General features: G+C 54.2%; 2 protein-coding genes across 11 annotated transcripts in view; one reads left to right on the top strand and one right to left on the bottom strand.

The window, feature by feature from the left end:
- Positions 1-6553: 6553 nt before the first annotated feature.
- On the top strand, positions 6554-18696 carry PHYHIP (phytanoyl-CoA 2-hydroxylase interacting protein). Its single transcript, XM_001927910.5, has 5 exons — positions 6554-6885; positions 10652-10845; positions 11966-12140; positions 14739-14856; positions 16568-18696. The coding sequence occupies exons 2-5, from the start codon at positions 10681-10683 to the stop codon at positions 17100-17102; spliced, it is 993 nt and encodes a 330-aa protein (XP_001927945.1). The 5' UTR covers positions 6554-6885; positions 10652-10680; the 3' UTR covers positions 17103-18696.
- Positions 18697-24027: 5331 nt separating this feature from the next.
- BMP1 (bone morphogenetic protein 1) overlaps positions 24028-25306 on the bottom strand; it is a 45759-nt gene continuing 44480 nt past the window's right edge. For all 10 annotated transcript variants that reach the window (XR_014828276.1, XR_014828273.1, XR_014828275.1 and 7 more), the window contains one exon: positions 24028-24745. Coding sequence is in view for 6 of the 10 variants with exons in the window: in XM_084997585.1 (XP_084853711.1) it covers positions 24611-24745 (135 nt within the window). In the remaining 4 variants the exon portion in view is untranslated. The remainder of the gene's footprint in view (positions 24746-25306) is intronic.

Here is a 25306-nt window from a genome sequence, read left to right as displayed (position 1 = left end):
CTTTTTCTAGGGCCACTTCCCTTGGCATATGGAGATTCCCAGGCTAGGGGTCTAATTGGACCTACACCACAGCCACAGCAAAGTGGGATCCAAGCCGCCTCTACTACCTACACCACAGCTCACGGCAACGCCAGATCCTTAACCCCCTGAGCAAGGCCAGGGATTGAACCGGAAACCTCATGGTTCCTAGTTGCATTCATTAACCACTGCGCCACGACGGGAACTCCAGAAGTCGCCTTTTTTTGAGAAGACCTTCTCTGATGTCTGTGTTTAAGATGGCAACCTCCCATTCCTCCAGGACATCCCTATATATGGCTACTGACATTTTTCTCTTCGGCACTTATCACCAGCGAATATAGAGTTTATCCGGATGTCTTCCTCTTACCAGAACATAACTCCCTAAAAGCAGGGACTGTCTTCCCTTCTCCCACTTCAGTATTCTCATTGCCTGAAACAATGCCTGATACACAGTCACTACCCAATAAATTTTTGTTGACTGAATGGATGGATTCCAGTTTATGTTGAGACCAAGTTGTCCATCTGGATGTATCTTAGAAAAATAAAGATGGATTGTTTCCAGGGGAATTGGTATCAGTAATTTAACTTTGGTACCATCAACATAAAAGCTATCTTTGCATTGAATTTTCCTATGTCTTCTCTCTAGGTTCTTCTGTATACAACTCTCTAAATAGAGTAAGGGTGGCAAACACTGAGTGTGTGGAGGGAAGCCTTTCCAGCTTGGCAGGAGTTTGCGTATTCAGTATGTCTAAGTATTGTCCCCAGTACCTCGTCATGTGGTGCCCAGTGATAATTCCATAGTTCCTACCTTTATGCTCGTTCACTTCAGGTATAGCTTAGCGACTAGTCCAGCATCATGGTTCTATCTGATTAGTCCTTCCCTTTCTCTCTCTCTTTTTCTTAGTCTTTTCTGGCTGCTCCCATGGCATATGGAGGTTCCTAGGCTAAGGGTCGAATCGGAGCTGTAGCCGCCAGCCTACACTACAGCCACAGCAACACCAGGTCCAAGCCATGTCTGTGACCTACACCATAGCTCACGGAAACGCTGGATCCTTAACCCACTGAGCAAGGCCAGGGATCGAACCCGAAGCCTCATGGTTCCTAGTCGGATTCGTTTCCGCTGTGCCACGACAGGAACTCCTCTTCGTTGTTGTTGTTGTTGTTGTTTTGTCTTTTTGCCATTTCTTGGGCCGCTCCCGTGGCATATGGAGATTCCCAGGCTAGGGATCAAATCAGAGCTGTAGCCGCTGGCCTACGCCACAGCCACGCAACGCAGGATCCCAGCCGCGTCTGTGACCTACACCACAGCTCACGGCGACCCCGGATCCTTAACCCACTGAGCAAGGGCAGGGGCCAAACCCGCAACCTCATGGTTCCTAGTCGGATTCATTAACCACTGCGCCACGACAGGAACTCCTTCTTCATTGTTCTTAATCATCTTCCCTTGAAGTTTCTCCTGTCCCTCCAACATTTTATTAGTATCTCTCTAATATATTTTCAGAGTTATTAAACATAATTTGGTATTTTTCCATGACTTAAAATTGTTACATATTTAAGTTTAAAAAAAACTTAAAAACTGGAGTTCCCATTGTGGCTCAGTGATAATGAACCCAGCTAGTATCCATGAGAATGATTCCTGGCCATGCTCAGTGGGTTAAGGATTGGGTGTTGCCATGAGCTGTAGTGTAGGCCATAGACACGGTTCAAATCCCCCATTGCTGTGGCTTTGGCATAGGCCAGCAGCCATAGCTCAGATTCGACCCCTAGCGTAGGAACGTCCATATGCCAGGTTCGGCCCTAAAAAGAGGAAAAAAAAAAAAAAAACCCAAAACAAACAAAAAACCCTTGAAAACTTATCATATTCTTTAGTTGAGTGAAGACTCAGAAATGTGTCCAGTTTTTAGAATTAATGTTCTTTAGTAAGTTTGAAATAGGTGATGGGTGAGGGTTGTAGCAGGTCTAAACATAATTTCAAATTCATAAAGTATAAATAAGCACTGGGAAATCCACATACTTCTCATAAATAGTCATTGCCCACTCCTGTCATTGTCAACACTTGTAAGTGAACAAGGTGGCTTTTATGTGCTGTCTGGACATGTCTGCATTCATTGGTCCATGAGAGCTCCACGCTTTGTTCAACCATGGGGAAACATACATAAACATTTTGAGTCTAAAAAGTGCACAAAGGAGTTCCTTGGTAGCCTAGTGGTTAAGGATCTGGCTTTGTCACTGCAGCTTGGGTTGCAGCTGTGGTGCAGTTTCAATCCCTGGCCTGGGAACTTTTGCATGCCATGAGAGTGGCCAACAAAAAATGAAAACTAAAATTTAAAAAAAAAATTTAGAAACTGTAAATTTTTTTCATCATCAGCCTCATCCTCTGCTAGCTTAGACACTATATTTTCTCTGTGCGCTTCCACCACGAAGAACCCAGCCTTTGTACTCAGACCTGAATTTGATTCTAGCTTGACTTCTTATGGACCAAGTCTTATTCCCATCATCTGCCTATTGTCTTCTTCTTCCTCTTTTGTTGTTGTTGTCCTTTTAGGGCCGCACCTGTGGCATATGGAAGTTCCCAGGCTGGAGGGTGAATTGGAGCTGTAGTCACCGACCTATACCAAGCCACAGCAATGCTCGATCTGAGACGTGTCTGTGATCTACACCACAGCTCATGGCCATGCCGGATCCTTAACCCACTCAGCAAGGCCAGGGATTGAACCTGTGTCCTCATGGATGCTAGTCAGATTCGTTTCCACTGAGCCATGATGGGAACGCCCATATTTTTTTAATTAAAAAATTTGTGTTTAGTTTTGTCTTTTGTCTTTATTAGGGCCACACCTGTGGCATGTGGAGGTTCCCAGGCTCGGGGTCTAATTAGAGCTACAGCTATTGGCCTACACCACAGCACAGCAACACCAAATCCAAGCCGTGTCTGTGACCACCACAGCTCATGGCAACACCGCATCCTTGACCCACTGAGATAGGCCAGGGATTGAACCTGCATCCTTGTGGATCCTAGCTGTGTTCGTTAACCACTGAGCCATGATGGGAACTCCTATGTGTGTGTGTGTGTGTGTGTGTATTCTGGCCTGGAAACTTCCGCATACTGTGGGCGTGAGGAAAAAATAAAACCTTATTGTAGAAAGACTGCATAATTAACAGAAAAGTTATTTGGTCAGTGAAAGGAGCAGGGTGTAAAACAGTATTTATACTTTCTATTTTTGCCAATAAAGTATATAACTTATACACATATTTCTTTTTATTTCTTTTGTCTTTTTAGGGCAGTATTCATGGCATATGGAAATTCCCAGGCTAGGGGTTGAATTGGAGCTGTAGCCTCAGGCCTATGCCACAGCCACAGCAACATGGGATCTCAGCTGCATCTGCTACCTACACCACAGCTCACGGCAACGCTGGGTCCCTGACTCACTGAGCAAGGCCAGGGTTCGAACCTGCATTCTCACGGATACAAGTTGGATTCATTACTGCTGAGCCACAATGGTAACTCCTACTTATATTTTTGAATGGTGAGGAAACAAATGATTTAAGTTTTCTCTCAGGAGTTCCCTGGTGGTTCAGCAGTTTAAGGATCTGGCGTTGTGAAAGCTGAGGCTTGGGTTAATGCTGTGGCTTGGGAACTTCTGCATGCCATGGACATGGCCAAAAAAAAAAATTCTCTCTTAATTTTACTTTTTTTTAGGGCTGTACCCATGGCATATGGAGTTCCCAGGCTAGGGGTTGAATTGGAGCTACAGCTGCTGGCCTATGCTACAGCCACAGCAACACTAGGTCCAAGCTACATTTGCGATCTACACCACAGCTCACGGCAATGCCGGGTCCTTAACCAACTGAGTGAGGGCAGGGATTGAACCTATATCTTCATGGGTACAAGTCAGATTCATTTCCACTGGGCCATAATGGGAACTCCTCTCTTAAATTTTAGAATTAAATTTTCTCCTCTTTCTACATAAAAAGTTATTAAAAATAAAAATGCAGCAGAAGTGCATCTTGGCGGTTGTTTGGTTTCATCCGGAGTTAGTTATATTTGGCATGTTATGCTTTCTTCTTACCATGTGTTTTCTCATGTGATCTGCAGAGAAGTCCTCTGAGGCAAGAAGAGGCAGGAGCTCTGAGAGGGTTTACGCCTTCACCTGATGCTAGCACCCAGCTAGCTCCACAAAAGCTCATTCAGATGGTTATTGTTCTCAACTTGGGACCCATGATCTCACGCGGTCTCCACGTGCCATCCTGTGACGTGGGAGGCAGGATGTGCTGAGACTAGTCTTCCTTTACAGAGGGAGAAACCAAGTTGCTGTTCTCAGGTTGGTTATAGGGCCAGGTGTTAGTCTGATGCGGACCATAACCATGAGATGACATGTTGCGTCTCTCTGGAGTTTCAACATCTCGGTGTTGGCGTGTGAAGGGCAGGAACTATTTATATTTAGCCAAGGGAGTGCTCGATCCTGCCTTAGTGTAACTAATACCCCACACTGTTCAGGATCTGACCAAACTTGCCCAGGTTCTCCACACCCATTTAGGGTAGGATTGGCTTCTGCGTGTCTGCATTCTGTGAACTGTTCACTTTCTGTCCACTGTCACCGCCTCTAACCTTTGGTGCCAAAGTCTGCAGCCCCTGAGTTCCTCTCATAGAGTGTCCCCCACCCAGGGTCTGCCTGCTGTCCCTGCACCAAGCCCTCCCGTCTCCCACCACACTGCTGCTTCCACCGTCTCCTCATGGCTGTGCTCCACCTGCTCCTTGGAGCTGGTCCTGTCTCCTCCTTCTCTGAATACTCATCTGTACCATCCATCTAGTTGTAGACACCTTGTTCTCTAATTAGAGCTCTGAAACCTATCATTCCTCCCTAGCAGACTGTGGTGTGGGCTCCTTGCAGGCAAGGACTGTCAATAATGATGGCGATGATGGAGTTCCCGTTGAGGCTCAGTGGAAAGGAACCTGACTCCTATCTATGAGGATGAAGGTCCGATCTCTCGCCCCGCTCAGTGGGTTAAGGATCCGGCATTGCCAGACACTGTGGTGTAGGTCGAAGATGCAGCTTGGATCCCGCGGTGCTGTTGCTGTGCCTGTGGCATAGGCCAGCAGCTGCAGGTCCAATTCGACCACTAGCCTGGGAAATTCCATATGCCACACCTTCGGCCATTAAAAAAAAAAAAAAAAAATTATGGTGATGGTGATGATAACATCACTGACGAGTGACAGGACACATCTTGTGTACCAGCCAGAGCTTCATAATTTATGTAATTTCTCATTTCGCGGTGACAACAAGCCTCTTTTATTATCCCATTTGACAGATGAAGAAACTGAAGCTCTGAGAGGTTGAATAACTTGTCCAAGGTCACTCAGCTAGAAAGTGAGTGTAAACGTGTTGACCATATCTGTCTGAGTGCAAAGCCTGTGCTTTTCCACCTTCTACATACCCTTTATCACCACTGTTGTTTGTTTGATTCAGATTTCCCTGAGTGTCATTCATGGTGACATCCTCAGGGTCCTTATTTCTTGGTGTAGAAAAGCTTCCTGTCAAGAAGTCAGGAGTTCCCATTGTGGTGCAGCAGAAATGAATCCGACTAGGAACCATGAGGTTTTGGGTTCAATCCCTGGCCTCCCTCGGGGGGTTAAGGATCTGGCATTGCTGTGAGCTGTGGTGTAGGTCGCAGATGCGGCTCGGATCCCGTGTTGCTGTGGCTCTGGTGTAGGCCGGCAGCTCTAGCTTTGATTCGATCCCTAGCCTGGGAACCTCCATATGCTGCATGTGGGGCCCTAAAAAGACAAAAAGACAAAAAAAAAAGACAAAAAAAAAAAAGAAGAAGAGGAAGAGGAAGAAGAAGGAAGATAGCAATCTCTCTGGCTGAGGTGTTCAGGGCTTGGCTCCTCTGAGCCTAGGGGGTTGGCTGGGATGAGAACACCCCAGGCTCTGTGTGTTCCTCCCACCCCCACTTTCTTGCCTCGGCTCACCCTTCCCTGCCCCACACCTTCACTCTCTCATCTCTCTCCCTGGGAAACATAAGCAGCCAGACATTCTCCCTAGGCAATCAGGGGGCCCTGGAGCTGCAGGTCTGATAGCTCTTGATAGAGTTGGTAAGAAAATGGAGCCATGGATCAGCAAAAGGCCCTGAGGAGAGAATCCAGACTGTAGACAAAATCTCCCTCCCTCCCCCACCCCTGGCTGCTCCCAAATCCCTGGGGGACCCTTTCTCTTCACAGCCCCCCTCCCCATCCCCCAATTGCTTTGGCGCCCCGAGCCCTTGGGCTAAGCCCCACCCCTCTCCCAGCATCCTAAAGTTTGGGGGCTGCCTTCAAGTGAGAGAGTCCCTAGCAGGGGTGTGCTGGAGGGACTTCTCAGGGCAGCTTGTCCTGAAAAAATGGGGGAAAGGTGATCGCTGCTGCTGTCTCGGCGGACATCGGCGTAGCTCCCTAGGAGACTCTGTGCCCTCTCCCCCTCCCACCAGCCCAGGCGAGCAGGGACCAAGCTTGCTTATTGTCACCTGACGCTGGGCAGCCACTGATCCCATTGGTGGAGCCAGATTCGGTCTGGCTCTCGTTCTTTCTCGCCTTCTCTGCCTCTCTCTTATCCACGCCGCTTTGATTTCGCTCTTGCTTCTCTCCTGGAGCTCGACTGGGAACATCGCCTCTCCGGGGGCAGCAGCATTGTGCGCAGAGCCAGGCAGGAGCTGCCTGCGGGGCATGGAAGAAGCCTTCTTGGCAGCCTCGAGAGGAGCCAGGGGAGTGAGTGAGCGCTGTTGCCTGTGACCCAGGCGTCCGGCTGTGCCCCTCTGCCTGGGGAGCCCGTCCACCCAGAGCTCTCTCCCCTCCTTGCCTTCCAGATCTTCCTCTGCAGAGCCCGGTGAAGCCAGGTGAGTGTTGTTCCCACCCCCCAGCCCCAATCCAGAGCATCCTGCTGTAAATTCCGAGAGAGACTCGGGCGGCTGCGGGCTAGGACCTGGGGGCGCCAGGGTCCTGCCACTGTCCACAGAGCCCACCTGGGATTGCTGGGGCTGACGACCTTGTCCCTTTTCCCCCAGGCCCTTGGCAAAGGGGTTCACAGCTGGACCTGATCCCCAGGGCACCACAGTCACCCTGTGACCATTCTGCTGCAGTCAGTGATGCCATCGGGGACAGCAGGGTGGGGGGACGTGTTACCTCTGGCTGTGATGGCTCTTCTGAATGGGCATGGGCCGGGAGTATCAGTGTGCTCAGTGTGAGTGCCTGCTTGCCAGGGCACTGGAGGCTTGCTTGCGTACATAGTTTTGTCTGCTTGCACTTAGGCTCCTGTGTAGCTTTCGACTGCTGTGTGGCATGTCTAGGAACATACGTTTCTTGCACATGTGAGGTCCGTGGTGGGGAGGGATCACTTATCTGAGTAGCCTGGGGGGGTGGGCAGTGCTGTGTGGGTGGTATGAGGCAGTATATTTAGGGGTGGACATATCACTGGTCATGCGTGGGGAGGGGCACGTTGTTGGGTGGGGGAGTGCATGCGACCAGAGGGTTTCTATGTGGGGAGACACAACTCCAGAGCAGAAGGGGGCGTTGGCGGAGAGTGTAGACAGAAGCCATGGTCCGTGGGCAGGCCCGCGGAGGTGCGCAAACCTGTTGGCATGTGAAGGATCAGGGCTGGCAGAGCCTGGCGGAGACAAACACATTTTCCAAGTCTGTGTCTTTGAGCCTGGAAAAGCTGTGAGAGAGGATACCAGAATATGGGCCCACGTTGACATGTGTGCAATTGCACATGCGTGTGCAAGCGGGCGGAGGGGTTACATGCCTCCATGGAGGTGGCACGCATACATGCGGGTGCCTGTGGCCTCCTTTCTTCTCCAAATATGGCTTGTGGGAGGGCGTGTGTGCATATGTGCGTGTGAGCGTCTGCAGACGTGAACATGTGTGGGTCTGTGTGCAGGTGACAGCTTGTAGAGGGACAACTGTGGGACATTCTTAGAATGCAGAAGGTGGGAGCTACCTGAGTGGGTAGGTGAGTGTGTGGGGTGAGGCTGTCTGAGGAGGTGTGTGCCATGGTGTGTGGCAGGTGTGGGTGGGCATACCCAGTGCCTGTGCCTGTGTGACTGCCTGTGTGTGGGTGTGTAAACGGTTGCCTCGGGGTGGGTTACATGGGACTGTGGGTGTTTCTCAGGTGTTGTCTCAGCCCATCCCTCAAACCCTGCCTTTCCCCCTCATCTGGGCTTGGAGACCTGGGTGCACACCCACCCTTGTCCACAGGCTTTATTGTTCTCCCAGTGTCACTTGCTTCCACCCCTCCCCAAAGCTAGCATGGAGGGGGGGTAGGATCTGAGCTCTCCTAGAACTGTAGAGAGGAAAGGCGGAGCCAGGTCCTGGAGACCCCTGCCAACAAACACGGCTGCCCCTCTGGGAAGACTCTGACAGGAGGGGTGTGGGGTGGGAAGAGGTGTCCAGCCCCTGAGGTAGGCATAGACTGGGTCCTACATGGGTGGGAGGTGGCTGCTCAGGCCCTCTGGGGCAGGTGTGTCTGTGTTGGTGTGTGTGGGTGTGCATGTGTGTGCCTGTGGGGGGCACACATATGTCTCCTGAGAGAGCACCTCACCAGGAGCCCGAGGGATGGCAGCTCCCACCCCCGCTCCACACCGGTCTCCATGAATTACTAAGAGGTTTATCATCATACAGTGGTTTCTAGACACTTGATCCCATTCTGTTTTATTTTGGTGTGGACCTGGTAGCACCCCTGTGCTTATTTACTGTAGGGTTCCCCATGCACGAAGCCACTGGTATTTGGCTGAACTTCACAACAGGTCAACACACACTTTAGGGTGGAAAGCTAAGATGGAACAAGGACTCAGGTGACAGCCCGGGACAGGTGAGGGTCATCACCCATATCCTTTGCCCTGTGCCCGCTGCCCAAGGAGCCCATGGTTTAATTTAGGGTGTCAGGCTCTAGAGCAGGCTTAATTGATGGGAAAGTGTGGGTTGGATCTTCTGGAAGCTATAAATAGAAGAACCTGTGTGAAGGCACAAGGTACCCTCACCCTTAACGCCTGGGCGAGGCAGAGGGAAGGCAGAGAAAAGGAGATGACACTCCAGAAATGTGAGGGGTGCTGGTACGGGGCTTGAGGAAGACCCCGGAAAGCATGAGCCCGATGGGGTACTACGCATGTGCCCCGGGAGAAAGTCCAACCACATTCACAGTCTTGGCGCAGAGACAGTCCCTCTGCCTCCCTCTCACTTCCCCACCCTGTTCCCCAGTGCTCCCGTGAGCCAGGCCAAAGTCAAGGCCAGAGTCACCTCATCCTAGCTAAAGCACAGGTGAGAGTGATGGTGGTGTGGTTCCTTCACACCTGGAAGAGCAGCCAGGGGTAGAAGCAAAGCAGTGAGAGAGGGAGGTGAGAGAAAAGACAATTCCTTGAGAGGGAAGGATAGAAGGAGGAAAAAGAAATCATGGTAAACCCATGTGCATCTGTGCAGACACACATGCCCCACGTGTCACACACACGAGGGGACACAACCTTAGCTTCATGATAAAGAGTTTGGGCTCCGGAGTCAGACATACCTGAGTTCAAATTATTTCCAGCTGTGTAACCTTTGGCATCTTAGTCCCCCCCCACCTCAGCCACTGCATCTGTGAAATGGGGATATTAATATTGCCGACTGGAGTTCCCGTGGTGGCTCAGCAGAAACGAATCTGACTAGCATCCATGAGGACACAGGTTCCATCCCTGGCCTTGCTCAGTGTGTTAAGGATCTGGCGTTGCCGTGAGCTGTGGTGTACGTCGCAGGCTCGGATTGGATCTGGCGTTGCTGTGGCTATGGTGTAGGCTGGCAGCTGTAGCTCCGATTAGATCCCTAGCCTGGGAACCTCCATATGCCTTGGGTGTGGCCCTAAAAAAACAAAAAAGAAAAAAATACTACCTACCTACTTACTATGAGGCTTGCATGAGATGATGTCTGTAACATTATTAGTGCATAGTTGGCCTGCAATAGGTGTACGGGTAAAAACCAATAATTTAAGAGTCAAGCAACAGAGGATCTGCCGAAAGAAAAATAAGAGTTGAAGAGTTACAGGTGAACAGCAGCCGTGGCCCGGCTACCGCCCCCCCCAACCAGTAGACCCACATTCTCTCTGTGGCACTTGTACTCCCAGCCCTGTGTCATGGTGACCCTTGCTGAGTCACCCCCAGGGAGGCGGGGACTTGAGCCTGAAAGCCCTGGCACCCTGGGCGTCTTGGCTGCCGGTGCCCTCTGCCGGTCTCCCTGGTGGGCGCTTCCTGCCTCTCCCACGCCGCCTCGCCCTGTTCTCTCCACCCCACTCCTTTCTCTTTTCACGCCTTCTGGCTGAGGGCCCCCCTCCTCGGCTCCATCTGCTGCAAATCTGTCCCACCCAGCGTCTGCAGCATTCCCACTGCCTCCGCCACCTGTCAGGTGCCGTCTGCTCTGCAGACCCCTCTGAGGAGAGCCAAGAGCCCACAAGGGGGACACCCCAGCTCACCTTCGGTCCCACCCCTCCAGTCTTCCCTGTGCAATCTTCCCATCGGAATTGATGAGGCAGGTGCGCAGGATGGCTCCTCAAGGTTCCACCTTGCAAGGGATGTTGGGAGACAGACTTTCTAGAAGATTCTGTGGGGGGGAGGGAGGTGCTGAGTTCTCCTCTCCCCTCAGTCTGTACAGAAGCCAAACCAGTGGGGAGCATGGAGCTGCTGTCCACGCCCCACAGCATCGAGGTCAACAATATCACCTGCGACTCCTTCCGCATCTCCTGGGCCATGGAGAACAGTGACCTGGAGCGGGTCACCCACTACTTCATTGACCTGAACAAGAAGGAGAATAAGAACTCCAACAAGTTCAAGCACCGGGTGAGTGCCCAGGGCCCCTCTTTCCAGCACTTGCCTTTGAAGGAGGCAGGTGACAACTGCGAGTCGGAAAGGCCTGACTCAAGTCCAGCTCTTCCTCTGCAGTCTTGGGAAGGTTATTTAACCTCTTTCCTCCACTGCTAAAAAGGGAATAATAATAACGCCAGCTTGCGAGAGGCTTCACTGAGGTCATGTCTGTGCCCTGTCTGGCCTGGGCCCAGCACACGGCCAACACCGTTATCAGCATCACAGCTGGGCCTTCACACCGGGTGGGGCCACTGCAGTCACACCTGAGGATGGCGTCTCAGGGTCCGACAAAGCCCCCGGCTTCGGAAGCAGCCTTGTTACTGACTGGGTGGGCCACAGGGGCCATGGGCCCCTTTGCTTGGTCCTCAGTGATTCCCCCACAGGCCCCTGTGCTGCCCTCTGGCCCTCTGGCCTAGCCTCTGCCGCGTTTAGAAAAGGGATGGCGAATCCTCCGCTGGCCAGGGTGTCCTTTCCCTGGGTTCGAGGCAGTGCAGGAGGAAGGCTCCCATCTTCTCGAGCTGTCAGAGAGGCGGGGGAAGAGTGAGGTGGGAAGGAGCTGGTTCCCACGACGACTGCATCGTGTGGGTTACTCATCCTCTCTCTTTGGAACCGGCTCTCCGATCTGGGTGTCTTTTGGCAGGCCAGTTGCCACGGTGACGTGAATGTTCAACGCCACCCCCTTAACCCTTCCCCCCCAAAGACTAAGGCATATTTTCCCTTCCTCCCTGGCTTCTCAGCATTTGCCGTTGCCGTGGAGACGGCACTGCAGTGTGCAGCGCTCTCGAAGTCTCCCTCGAAAATGAAGGTCTCCCCGCCCTCAACTTTGCGGGTCTCCACCCCAGTGGCCTTTCTCTTCAGTTCCCAAGAGAACGGGCATGTGGGTTAAGGCGGTGCAGGTTGGGCAGAGTCTGTATGGCCTTCCCAACGGCCACTGCTTGCTTCTGCAGGAAAATGGTGGCCGGGCCACCAAGCCCCTGAATCTGGCCCTCCTCACAGGAAGGCGGCCCCTGGGGAGTGGGAGGCCTAGAGGAAGGCTAAGTGTGGGCCTGACCCCCAATTTGACTCTTGGCTCTCGGTCTGCGTCCCGTTTTCTCAGGATGTCCCCACCAAGCTGGTGGCCAAGGCCGTACCACTGCCCATGACAGTGAGAGGCCACTGGTTCCTGAGCCCCCGCACGGAGTACAGCGTGGCGGTGCAGACGGCCGTGAAGCAGAGCGATGGGGAGTACCTGGTGTCTGGCTGGAGTGAGACGGTCGAGTTCTGCACAGGAGGTGAGGCCCTACCGTCCTGCTGCGTTGGCACGCTTGGTTTAATGACGGTCAAGGAGGGGACTTCATCTTAACCCAGCAGGCACTTAGGAACACCTGCTGTATACAGACACCATGCTTTGGCCACCAGGGAGACCTCCATGGATGAGACCCACCCCTGCCCGCCCCCACCAAGCCTGTGGTGTGATGCAGGAGGCAGAAGTGAGCACTGCTAATTACGTTGACAATTCCGTTTCCAGAAAGGAATGGAGTTGCTTTTCTGCCTTGGGGCAAGTATAATGGTGGTAAAATGCACGTAACATAAATTTTACCATCTCAGCCATTTTTTCCGTTAGAGTCCAGTAGGGTTACGTACCTTCACGCTGGCCGGCAATCCATCTCCAGAACTTTTTCATCTTCCCAAACTGAAAGGCTATGGCCGTAACCAACAGCTCCCCATTCCCCCCTCACTCCAGGCCCGGGCAGCTACCCTCCACTGTAAATCTGACTACTCTTGGGACCTCCTGTGAGGGGAATCACACAGTATTTGCTCTTCTGTGATTGCCTTATTCATTTATTTATTCATTTTTATTCTATTGGTCTTGTCTTTATTTTTTTTAAATCTACTTTTAATGATTTTTATTTTCTCTGTTACAGTTGGTTTACAGTGTCCCGTCAGTTTCTACTGTACAGCAAAGTGACCCAGTCACACATATATAGACATGCTTACTTCTCACATTATCCTCTATCATGTTCCATTATAAGTGACTAGCTCTAGTTCCCAGTGCTGTACAGCATGGATTGCCTTATTCATTTAGTAGGATGCCCTCAAGGTTCATCTGTGTTGCAGCGTGTGTCACAATTTCTTTCCTTTTTAAGGCTGAATAATATCCCATTGTGTGGATGGACCACATTTTGTTTACTGATCATTGGTCAATGGACAATGATCTTATTTTGTTTGTCCTGGGCCTCCACTTGGCCTGGGAAAACTTATCTTACAAACTGGCCTAGCAGAACTTAGCTTGCAAGTTCCAGCGTGAACAAACACCAGGCTTCTGTGAACTTGGTCACTGATGACCCAGGATCTTCCCCATAATATTGCACTCTTCTGGTGTCCACGGGGAGAATTGCCCCAGATTGCCCTCTGCCACAAGGAAGGGGCAGGAACACTCTTAGCCTCAGGTCTCTGAGGCTGCTAGCTCCATCCTCTGCCAAGGTCTGTGCCCAGAGTCTCCTTGACCTGCCTTCCTCTTTTGAATTGTGGGTTTTTTTTTTTTCTTTCTTATTCTTTTTTTTCTTTTTAGGGCCACACCTGTGGCACATGGAGGTTCCCAGGCTAGGGGTCTAATCGGAGCTCCAGCTGCCGGCCTACTCCACAGCCACAACAGCATAGGATCTGAGCCGCATCTACGACCTACACCAAAGCTCACAGCAGATCCTAAATCCACTGAGGGAGGCCAGAGATCAAACCCACAACCTCATGGTTCCTAGTTGGATTCGTTACCACTGCGCCACAGCGGGAAATCCTCTTTTTTCTTTTTTTGTCTTTTTAGGGCTGCACCTGAGGCATATGGAAGTTCCCATGCTAGGGGTAGAATTGGAGCTGCAGGTGCCGGCCTATGCCACAGCAACACCAGATTCAAGTGGCATCTGTGACCTACACTGCAACTCATGGCAACACTGGATCCTTAACCACTGAGCCAGGCCAGGGATCAGACCTCCAGCCTCATGGAAACAAGTTGGTTTCGTAACCTGCTGAGCCACAGCAGGAACTCCAAGAAGTGTTTTTTCTTAGCTCATCTGCAAAACCCACTCTCTGGAGGTGCTCCTGCACCTTGGAAGGAAACCTCTTGGTTTACCCAGGAATTCTACATGGAGTGGGAGTTCGTTAACACTGGGGAGCTGGGGATGGCTGCAATTGCCAACCCAGCACCCTGACCAGGGCTGTATCAGCAAGCAGGAAAGGGCACATTTTCCTACTCTGTGCAAAGGCACTTCTAGGCTAGGGGCAGCCCTGCCCGGGCCCCAGGACTCCAGCCTCCGGCCCTGGCCCACAGAATCCAATTTTACTTACCTGTTTCCACCTTCCCTCTTTCTCCTGGGATGCCCCAGACCCTGGCTTGGCTAAACATTCATCTTGGTTCTCTGCAGTTTTCGCATGAGCCCCCACCTGAAATTACAGCTGGCTCCCATGTGGCGGTGTTGGTGGCCTCCTACTGCCAGACTTGAGGCGCTCTCCCCAGGGGACCTCGGTCTCTCCTCTCAATTCTTCCTTTGCCTCTTGGTCCTCTTTTCACACAAGGGTGATCCGGGATTATGGCCCTCGGGGCCTGCAACATGATTGAATAACTGGGCAGCCCTCTGCCCTTTGCTGATGCAGGGCTCTGAGCCTCTTGCAATAGGGTGCAGAAGTGACAAGGACAGACAGCATCCAGGAATCAATCCCCAGCCAGGCGAGGTGGCCCCTTCCTATCTGGTCTGAGCTGCTGTGACTGTTTGGTCTCCCCTGTGCCCTGAGGACAGATGGGCAGTGAAGCACTCGGTGATCTGGGGTGGGGGCAGGGCGGGGGGAGGCTGTGGTCCCCTACCTGACCCTCAGCTCATCCACCTGGCCTCTTGCAGATTATGCCAAGGAGCACCTGGCCCAGCTGCAGGAGAAGGCTGAGCAGATTGCCGGCCGCATGCTCCGCTTCTCCGTCTTCTACCGAAACCATCACAAGGAGTACTTCCAGCACGCCAGGTATGTACGTTGCAGCACCCCACATCCCCCCTGCCCCCAGGGCCTGCCAGGCCTCCCCTTCCTCCCCCGGCTCTGCCATCATGCTGGTGGTCTGATGTCACTTCCACCCAGTCAGTTGCCAGACCCTGCTCTGGAGTCCTCACCCCATCAGAACCCAGGCTGGCTCTCGGGGGACATTGGGCCCCCAGGAAGGAGAGGGCTCTCAGGATGGGACTGCCGGGGGGCACTGTGCTAACAGGACTGAATAAATAAGGTCCTGGATTTGATCCTCCTTTCAGAGAGTTCCTTTCACTGGCTTCTAAGGCTGCAGGTCAGCTGTCCCTCCAATTCAGGCCTGGGTCCCAAGGGCGGTGGTGAGGGGGTTCTGAGCATGGAGAGCCATGGTCTTCAATCTGTGTTCAGGGAAGCCTGAGGGCTCCAGGGAAGGCTCTCAGGGCACCCTTTAGGGTGGTGCTGAGGTGGGTGCTGCTGAAGAAATCAGAGGATGAGGCCGGCTAAGCCCTGTTCCCGACATCCAATCAGAGCCACTTCAGTTTTATTGCCTGTGACCTGCCTGTGTGTAATTTTCTTTAGGGATAAAAGAGAGGGATTCAGTTTGAATATTTGAAATCTTAAAAAAAAAAAAAAATGTTTGAAGGAAGTTCCCCTGTGGTGCAGCAGGTTAAGGACCCGGTGTTGCCAGGTGCAAATCAAAACTGTGGCACAGGTTTGATCCTTGGCCTGGGAACTTCCACATGCTGCTGGAATGGCCAAAAAAAAAAAAAAAAGGAGAGAGAGATAAAAAATGTTTGAAAATTGGTGATCTGATCCAATACCCTCAGCCTACATATGGGGAGGCCTGAGGCCCAGAGTGCCAGCAAGTCACTAGTTACTTAAGACAGCCAGGACCAGGTAAGAGTGAGCCAGGACCCCGGGCTGCCCATCCTCCCCATGCTGGTGTTTGTACTCAAGAAGAGAGGCCATAGGTGAGGTGAGTGGTGAGGACACTGGCCCGCTTTGGGCGTCTCTAACGAGTAAGCAAGGGAGAGACAGAGAGTACCCATACGTGCCAGAATGTAAAGATGAATAAAGGTACAGTACCCCTCCCACCCCCACCTTGCAAACCTCCAGGGTCTTGAAATAAGTATGCACGATTGGTGAGTTCAGCGTTCTGCACGTGCTAGGTGGTCAAAATTGTGTTGAATGCAAGTGCATGCTGTTCCTAGAAGGTTTTGGAGACGAGGGGACACCTGTGTTGGGCCTCAGGGGGATGACTAGAAGTTTGCCAGGCCAGGTGGAGAAAGGTGGGAAGGGCGGTCCAGGCAGAGGGAAGAGCACTGCAAGGATACAGAGGCAGGGAAGAGCTTGGGTGCATTCCCGCCCTGCTGGAGCCTGTTACCTGAGGGTAATGGGGGTGGTGGGAGGTGGGGCCACAAAGACCAGATCTTCCTGACTTTGCTTTTTGTGCAAGTCCCATCAAAGGGTTTTAAGCTGGGGAGTGGCAGGTTCAGATCTCTCCTCCGTGAAGGAGTGGGCTGGATCAGCCCATCTCCAGGGCCCTCCCTTCTCTCGCATTCTGGAATGCTCTATTTGTGACTGGTGGAGGCGGTAGCTGGTGGGAGAGCTGGGAGCTGGGCGGACTCCCTTCTTGGTCGCACACAGCAATCAAGCCTCAGTCCAGCTAACAATGGCATTTTCTCTTCCCCTTGGCATTTCTCCCTCGGGTGGGCAGGACCCACTGCGGGAACATGCTGCAGCCCTACCTGAAGGACAACAGCGGCAGCCACGGCTCCCCTACCAGCGGCATGCTCCACGGCGTCTTCTTCAGCTGCAACACGGAGTTCAACACAGGCCAGCCCCCGCAGGACTCCCCCTACGGCCGCTGGCGCTTCCAGATCCCCGCCCAGCGCCTTTTCAACCCCAGCACCAACCTCTACTTTGCGGACTTCTACTGTATGTACACGGCCTACCACTACGCCATCCTGGTGCTGGCCCCCAAGGGCTCCCTGGGGGACCGCTTCTGCCGTGACCGCCTGCCCCTCTTAGACATTGCCTGCAACAAGTTCCTGACCTGCAGCGTGGAGGACGGGGAGCTGGTCTTCCGCCACGCCCAGGACCTCATCCTGGAGATCATCTACACTGAGCCCGTCGACCTGTCCCTGGGCACCCTGGGGGAGATCAGTGGGCACCAGCTCATGAGCCTCTCCACTGCGGATGCCAAGAAAGACCCCAGCTGCAAGACCTGCAACATCAGCGTGGGCCGCTAGGGACGCCTAGGGAGCTGGGGGGCGGGGGGCTAGGGAGAGATGGCAGACAGGGCGGTGATGGGAGGCATAGGTGCAGGGAGCTGTCCTTCTCTCCCCTGCCCCCCTGCTCCCTCCACGCCATCCATCTCCCTCTTCCCTTCCCCTCCCCAGCACATTGGAGGCAACAGAGGGTGGTCCCCTTGGTAGGCACGGCCCACCCATGCCTGGTGGAGTTGGGAAGGCTTCTTAGCCTCAGCAGGTGGGGGGTGGGGGGCGGGTGGATTTCGGGAGACTTCCCCGTTCCTCTAGTTTCCCTGCCCTGCTGTTTCTTGCCTCATCCCAGGCCTCCATGTCAGGAGATCTGCCGCCTAGGGTTCTCCCCGGGAAGCCTCTCCTTTCCGAGGCCCACTTGTAGCTTGCCTGCCTCCAGAGGTGAGGCGAGAGCTGTGGGCGTGCTCTTCCTTAGCCCCACCCACCCCGCTCAGGGCCAATCACAGAATGCCCCTCCCCTTGAGCTGGGCCTGGGGCTTCCCTCTATAAATAGTCTTCTGCACAGCTGTGACCACCCCATCCCACCCCACCTCCTTGCCCCGCAACGCCCTCTTCCTGCATGGGGAGAGCTGTCCCTCCCCTTCTCCGCTTCCCCCCTCGAAAAGGGCCCTCTTTTCTCTTGGCTTTGGGGGCACCTGACTGCTGAGGTTTTCCCCTTCTGTCTGGAGATGGTATAAACCCCGAACTTTCCTCTTGCTCAGAGGGAGGAAGGGGTCTGCTGGAATCTGTAGTGGCAGCCTCTGGGGTCGAGGAGGGGGAAAGAGACCCCTGAGACCCAGAGGGACCCCCCCTTCTTAGCAAGGAGTGGGAAGTCTCACGCCGAGGGGACCCGATGCTGAACTGGAAGTTGAGGGCGTTCCCGCAGAGTCCTGGCACCCTGCCTGGCTGCGCGCTTGCTCTCTCTCTCTGTCGCGGTGCCGCCACCGCACTGTGCCTGTGTGTCATCTGGACTGTGGCTTCCCTGCCTGCCACCCCTCGCGGCCCCCCGCCCACTGGCACTGTCGGCTTCCCACCGAGCAGCGAGCCTATTGGCGGAGAGCCCCCTCCCCGGGGAGTTCTTGGTGAAGTCCTTCCTGGGTCACGCAGCCTTTTCACCTGTTTCCTACTTTTGTAGGGCTTGTGGGAGTGGTGAGGGTGGCCCCCGGAGACCAGCAGACAGGGTGGAGTGATGGGGAGAAGTGTCCACTAAGGCAGCCAGCTGTTTGGGGGACGAAAGTGGTGACATCAGGTGGAGGAGAGCAGCCCCCACAGTGACAGCCTGATATCTGTGATGAAGGACATAAGAGGGCAGCAGGCCAACAAGGCCATATCTCAGTGAGTGGCAGTTGGGACAGCTGGTCGCCTCTTCTATAGCCACAGGGAGTGGTGTGATCAGCTGTCTCAGTGGCATGGATCAGGGCTGGGGGCAGTGGGAGATGCATGGAGGAGAGGACATGGGCCCCAGTCCCTTTTCCCTCTGCTGAGGGGGTGGCCGCTGCCCTCCCCTACCCCGTATCTGCCCTGGGTTGGGGACATACCCGCCTGTGCTGTGCTTGTGCATTAATAAAACCACCATGGCCTGAGAGCCCTGCCTCTCCTTGGGCTTGGGGGCGGGGGCGGGGGGGGGGCAAGCTGTATAGTCACAGGGGAGCTCAAATGAGGATGCCCGCCAGGACAGGCCACCCGGAACCATCTCCAAGGGTGTTACACATCTCACTGTGGGTGGCAGGGCTCCAGGAGCAGAGCCGCATTTCCAGCTTGGGAAGGACTTTGGAGGTCGCTCGGCGCTACCCAGCAGTTTGCCAATAGGAGGACTGAGGGCTCTTAGGGGAGAACCTATAGCAGTCTGGAGGCCCAGCTGAGGTCGACAGGCCACCCCATTTGGAGGCCTGCCCCTGCAGCAGCCTGCCGCTGCATCAAACCCAGATGCCACTGAATTCCCCTCCCCCAGAGCCTGAGTGTCCCCTCTCCAGCAGGGCTCCTTTGCAGATCTGAGTCACCTCTGTGTCTATTATTATGGACTTATTAAAATGATCCTCTGCTGGAGTGGAAAAGCTCCAGAAAAATTAGAGTCACCTTCCTGACACTGCCTGGCTCAGGGCCAAATGAACATGTGTCATCCCAAGCTTGGGACACAGCCTCTTTGCACTAGGAAGAAAAGCTGAAGGGCACATGCCACTTCCTGAGGGCCTACTATGTGCCAGACATCCAGCCAAGTACTTTCACACACATCAGCTCCTCTAGTCTTCATAATGGCTCTGAGCTGTATTATTCCCGTTTAACAGATGAAGAAATTGAGGCACAAAGTGGTTAAAAGGCTTGCCCATGTCTTATAGCCAGTAGGTGGCAATGCCCAGGATTTGATTCGGAGGCTAGAATCTTCCCATTTCACTGCCCCGTCTCTGCAGTGTACGCTAGGGACCACCTGGGGTGGTAAGACAGGTGGGGCTGGTCTTAGACACAGTGGCCCTCCCAAGGGCGTCCACGGCACTTCTGGCTGACCATGGCCATGCCTAGTTCTTGAATAACACCAGGGGGGGCTGTGGAGTCACAAATGCCAAGGAGGTTTATTTTAAAAGAGTGGTGGGGAATATTTGGAGTCCAAGATTCCAAGGTTGGGGAGTGATCTCCAGGGTCCATCCTTCTGCCTCTGGGCAGGACCACTCCCCCCAACACTAGCTGAGGGGTTTTCAGAGTCTTCCAGAGACACATGCTTCAATCTTCCTTTTGCAAACCCTTCTGAGGTTCTTAGGAGGAGAGACTGGCTCCCAGGTTTCCCTTCATGGGGGTGGTGGTGCTTCATTCAGGTTTCCTCTCAAGAACCTGCGCCTCCCTCTTCTCTCTAGATGGCTGCGGGCCAAGGCACCCATCAAACAGAGCTGGGTCAGGGCATCTGGTGGAGTCTGGCCCCCCGTGCCTTCTGACCTGTGTCCCTCTAATCTAACCTGGTGGGAGGAGAGAGGTCTACTTCGTTTATACACACACACACACACGCACACGCACATGCACGCGCACGCACAGGCACACCTCCCAGGGCTGGAGATAGAAGACAGCCTTTGTGGCCAGAGAGAGCAGCAAGTTGAAGGACGACCTTGGGCTGCAGCTCCCACTGTCCAGTAGAAGGGCCCTGAGTTAGCCCCGCTCCAGGGCAGGCAGGGAGGGAAAACGAAGTCATGGCCACCAAGGGGCACCTCCGGGTTACAAGTGGGGTGTTCCGCTGTGTAGGCGCAAATACAGACACACCCAATACACACGCATGGCCTCACACTCTCACCCTAACCTCTGACACACACACACACAATTACACAGGTGCAGTCTCTTCTGCCCAGATATACACCCATATTTCCTTTCCTTCTGGCCAGCATCTATCTTTCTTTTCTTTTTTCTTTTCTCTTCTCTTCTCTTCTCTTCTCTTCTCCTTCTTTCCTTCCTTCCTTCCTTCCTTCCTTCCTTCCTTCCTTCCTTCCTTCCTTCCGTCTGTCTTTTTTAGGGCCGTACCCATGGCATATGGAGGTTCCCAGGCTAGGGGTCGAATTGGAGCTGTAGCAGCTGGGTCTACACCACAGCCACACAACGCCAGATCTAAGCCGTGTCTGTAAATTACACCACAGCTCATGGCAACACCGGATCCTTAACCCACTGAGCAAGGCCAGGGATTAAACCCGCGTCCTCATGGATGCTAGTCAGGTAACCACTGAGCCATGACGGGAACTCCCCAACATCTTTCTTTTAATCCTGGGTGGATGTCAGCCCCCCCAGGGAAGTAGGAGGGAAGGTGCCAGCTCTGAGGACCCTCAAAGTTTCATATGTGTCTCTTCTGCGTGTTAAGAAAAGAGGTGGTCAAGGTCCCAAGGAAAGGGACGTGGAGGGACCATCCGCTGAAATAGAGGGAGGCCTTCAGGAAGCTGAGCTGAGGGGATTGGCCATAAAACAGCTTGGCCACAGCATCTGGAAGAGATTGGAACCAGATGTTCCTGGGATGGGGGAGGGGACGGTTGTGAGGCTGGTGGGGGGCTGGAGCAGGAGAAGCAGACTGGTCAGCAGGGGGCTGGGTTGGGGGCCTCTGGACTCTGGGGAAAACATCTGGCCATCCTCTCCCTGTCTCCCCCGCTCCTCAAATCAGGCTTTACTATTTTTGCAAACTGGGGCAGCACATCTTCTCACAGATTCTAGAATCAGCCTTTTGTGTAGGGACAGTCAAGCACAGGGTGTGACTTGGGAGGTGCCCAGAAAGGCTACCAGCTAGCCAGAAATATGTCCCCTGCTGCCACTCAAGCCCCGCCCTGCTGTGGGCTAAGCATTGCCCTCCCTGGTAAGCCAAGTTCTGCGCTAAATTCCTAATGCAAGGCTGGAAACTGGTGAACCCAGAAGATTCCTTTTAGCATAGGAGAAGCGCAGTCCAAGAGCTGGAAAAACGCTCTGCAGAGGGCAGAAAAAGCAGGCCCACTTACAGAAAGCCTGTTGGCCAGGTGCTATGACGGGCTCCCTCTAAAGTGTCATTCTTCCTTTCTTGAAAACTTGTGCTGTCATTCATTCCTGTGTCTAGATGGAGAATCCAAGGTTCAGAGCAGTTAAATGACTCACTCAGGGGCACGCAGCCACCAAATGGGAGAGCTTGTGTTCAACACTGGCTGTGTTTGCATTTAAGTTTCTAACCTTCTCATGACTGAGAAGCATGTGGGGTTGGAGGCGGGGGAGGGGGGGCGAGGGAAAAAAAAGACCTGAGGGGACAGCAGGGCACCCAATTTTTCTTTTGCAAATGAGCCAAAAGTTGGCCCTGGAAGCCCCCAGCTGCCTCAGGAGCCTGGCCCCATCCTCTGGCTCCTGGAACCTAGATGCTCCTGGTTGCTGGGGAAAGGTGACAGGCTAGGGAACAGAGGCCTGGGGCAGGGACAGCTGGCCAACGTCACAAGGCAAAGCAAGGCAGAGCCAGGTCTCCTGATCACCAGGAGCTGGTGTCCTGTCCTCCAAGGGCTGGGGATGTGTGCCCAAATGGAGGAGCCTGGAGCTTCGGGCTATGTAATTATCTCAAACTAGTTACCAGGTTGGGAGCGCAGTCTGGGGCAGGTCCATCCTAGCTCTTCTGCTGTTGGGCAGGCACTCAGGACCCAGGGAACCTCAGGAAGACCTTGGGGACTTGGAGACAGTTGGAGGAGCAAGCATTCCTTCCTCTGACGTGGAGTCACCTGAGTGGTTGGGCAGCCGCACTGAGGTTTGTCTGGTCTAGAGGCCTGCAGCAGCCCAAAGGTGGAGGAGTGGTGGAGTCTAGAGAATACGTTTATTGATGAAGTTCTGGAATGCCTATCGGCAGCCTGCAGCCAGCTCCTGACCAGCCTTTACCATCCAGGGGAAGCTCCTGAACGTGGGCCAGGGAAGACTGGGAGGGCCCACCAGCCCGGGCGAGGCATTAAGCCCCAGTCTATGGTGGTGATGGAGTCTTGGGACTGATGCCTGGGTGGCTACATGGGTCAGTCCTGAGCTGCCTCCAGCTGTGCTGTTGCTGTTCATAGTGGCCCTGTCCTGGGTGGAGGACTGGAGTACTCCCTGTGGGCCCGAGCCCTGCAGTCTAGACAGGGCTATGATCCTGGCTCCCCTCACCCAAATGGCTTGTGAACTGGGAGTGTGGTCCTCTAAGTTTCAGAGGAACCCCAAGGGCTGGCGAGGGGAACTGTGACAACTGACTATAAATTCTGCCCTGGAACTGATGCCAGGCTGGTTGGCAGAGTGTCTGGGTGAGATGCCCGGGACTTGGGGGCCTTTTCATTTGGCTCATGGCCCTCGGGGCTGTCCCCAGCACTTCAGTCAGAAGAGATGGGGGCAGAGAGGGGTGGCTGTGACATCACAGCCCGTGACCTCACTGGCCTGCTGGCCATCACCCACTCCCTCACCTGCTGTCAGAACTGGAAGAGAGGGCTTCAGTCTGACTGTGGGTGCTGGTCCTGCACGCACATTAGATACCAGCCATGTGTCTGGTTTCCACGGCTGCTTTCTGCTTAAAGGACCAATATGGGCTGCACTGCTGCCCATACTGTTCCCTGGGGCTGGGTGCCCCCATATGGTCCAGACAGTATCTGGTACAACATCTTCTGTAGCAGAGAGGAGTGTGGGGCCAGTAAAAGACCTACAGTCCCACCAAAGTCTCCTCGGCCTGGGAGCAGGCTGCCCACTCACGCTGGAATCTGGGAGTGGCCAGCCCAGGCAGAGAACCTGGGTTCTTGCTGGGCCTTTCCTGTGAGATCCATGGAGAGAAAGAGGAGAGAGAGTCTCCTTTGACCGGAAGGAGTAGGGATGCGGTTTCTCTCCTCCTGGCCTCGGGGAGATGGGTCTGGGCCTCACTGCTGGCTGGGAAGGAGGAGGCAATGGCAGGAAGGAGGAGGCCAGACGAGACACAGCCGTAGGTCATCTTGGGAGAGGGGGCCAGAGCTGGAATGTTTGCTCAGTGGCTGCCGAGTGTCTGGTTCTTGTCTCCATGAGAGAAGGACCTGTGGGGCCAGCACTTGGGGTCTGATCTTCAGGAAGGCAGGCCCTGGGGGCCGACTGGTGGAACTGATCTGGCTGGTGCTCATGTTCTGGCTCCCGGTGGCTTGCCTAGCCCGGCACCTGGACCCAGAGATGGGAGGCCTGGATGGACAGACCCACACCACCCTTTTATACTCCGCCTCCCTCTCCACCAGCCTTTTGACAGAACGTTCCACCCCTGGTGTGGGAAGGCCGAGAGCAGTGCATGTGTGCAAGGCATCTGCATCTGTGTGTGCCTGAGTGTGAAATCACACCCTCGGGGGCCCTGGAACTGAAGGAAGGAAGGGAGGCCAGTGGGGCCAGGTGTCCTGGCTGCGGGCCAGCCCCATGCACATCTGGAATTTGATGCACCCTCCCCCCTGGCCCCCACGTCCCAGACAGCATCTGGCACAGGATACAGGCTGTAACACTTTCGGTTTATTGGCTGGGGTGCCCTGGTGTGGCCAGCCAGCCGCTGGGCCTGAGAGAAGCCCTGTCTTGCTGCCCCACCCCCTCCCCTTCATCTTCCCACTGTGGCTCCTGTGGGATGAGTATGGAAACACACGCCCCAGGAAACAGAGGGAAGTGGGGGCTTAAAATAAAACCAAATCTGGGTTGGAGAAGGGGTGGGAAATGTACATTACGATAAAGATATGCCACTGGCTATACACAATACAGCGTGTAGAGACCGGCAGGGAAGGTGGGCGGGTCCTGCTGCCTGACCCTCACCCACCGGGGAAGGCCCCCAGAGAGGAATGGCCACTTCAAGTGTCTCAGTGAAAGCTCTGGCTCCCTGGCCCTGGCCCCTCGCTCCCGCAGGGGCGAGGGAGGAAGGGATCGAGGGGCAGTGGCTCATGGAGGAGTCCAATGCCCCACCTCCTGAGGACAGCTCCACCCAGACCATCGGCCCCAGGTCCTGGCACCTGGGGGATGGGGACGCTGTCCGGCTCAGGTGACCGAGGGCAGCGGGCCTCCCGTCCCCGGCCGTGTGAGGGCAGTGGTCACTTCCGGCTGTGCAGCGTGTCTTGGAACTTTGTGCTGGTGTACCGCAGGTGGAAGCCTTTTTTGGTGATGGTGTCATCCGAGTGGAATTTCACCAGGACAGAATCTCCCGCCGAGTACACCTCCTCGGGAGGCTGACAGAGGAAAGGGGGAGGCGTGAGGCTGAGGACCCATGGCTGGGGGTGTTGTTTCCCTCCCCGAGTTCCTCTGCTGGAAGGAAGACTTCCACCAGATTCCCCCAGATCCTTGTAGGGCGAGGAGAACGCTTGCCAGCAGGAGTTTAACGGGGCACCTGGAGGGTTGTTGGGGTGGGGGGGCAGAGGAGCTTCAGTTCAGAGTCACATTTCCATTCACACCCAGCACTGCCACTAACTAGTCAGCTATGAAGTCTGAGGCAAGGAGCTGCCCCTCGCTGAGCCTGACTTCCCTTAAGAGCAAACAGGAGCAGGGAGTTCCCGTTGTGGCTCAGCAGGTTAAGAACCCGACCAGTATTCATGAGGATGCAGGTTCGATCCCTGGTCTCGCTCAGTGGGTTAAGGATCCAGCATTGCCATGAGCTGCAGTGTAGGTCGAAGACACAGCTTGGATTCCATGTTGCTGTGCCTGTGGTGGAGGCCAGCGGCTGTAGCGCCAATTGGACCCCTAGCCTGGGAACTTCCATATGCCACAGGTGTGACTCGAAAAAAATGAAACAA

Source organism: Sus scrofa, chromosome 14 (genome assembly GCF_054392235.1).
Source record: "Sus scrofa isolate SSC_HxYL_T2T_F1_AM1 chromosome 14, Sscrofa_HxYL_maternal_Yorkshire_Landrace_v2.0, whole genome shotgun sequence".
NCBI lineage: Eukaryota > Metazoa > Chordata > Mammalia > Artiodactyla > Suidae > Sus > Sus scrofa.
The sequence above is the reverse complement of the archived record's forward strand: the minus strand, read 5'-3'. Positions and strand labels throughout refer to the sequence as shown.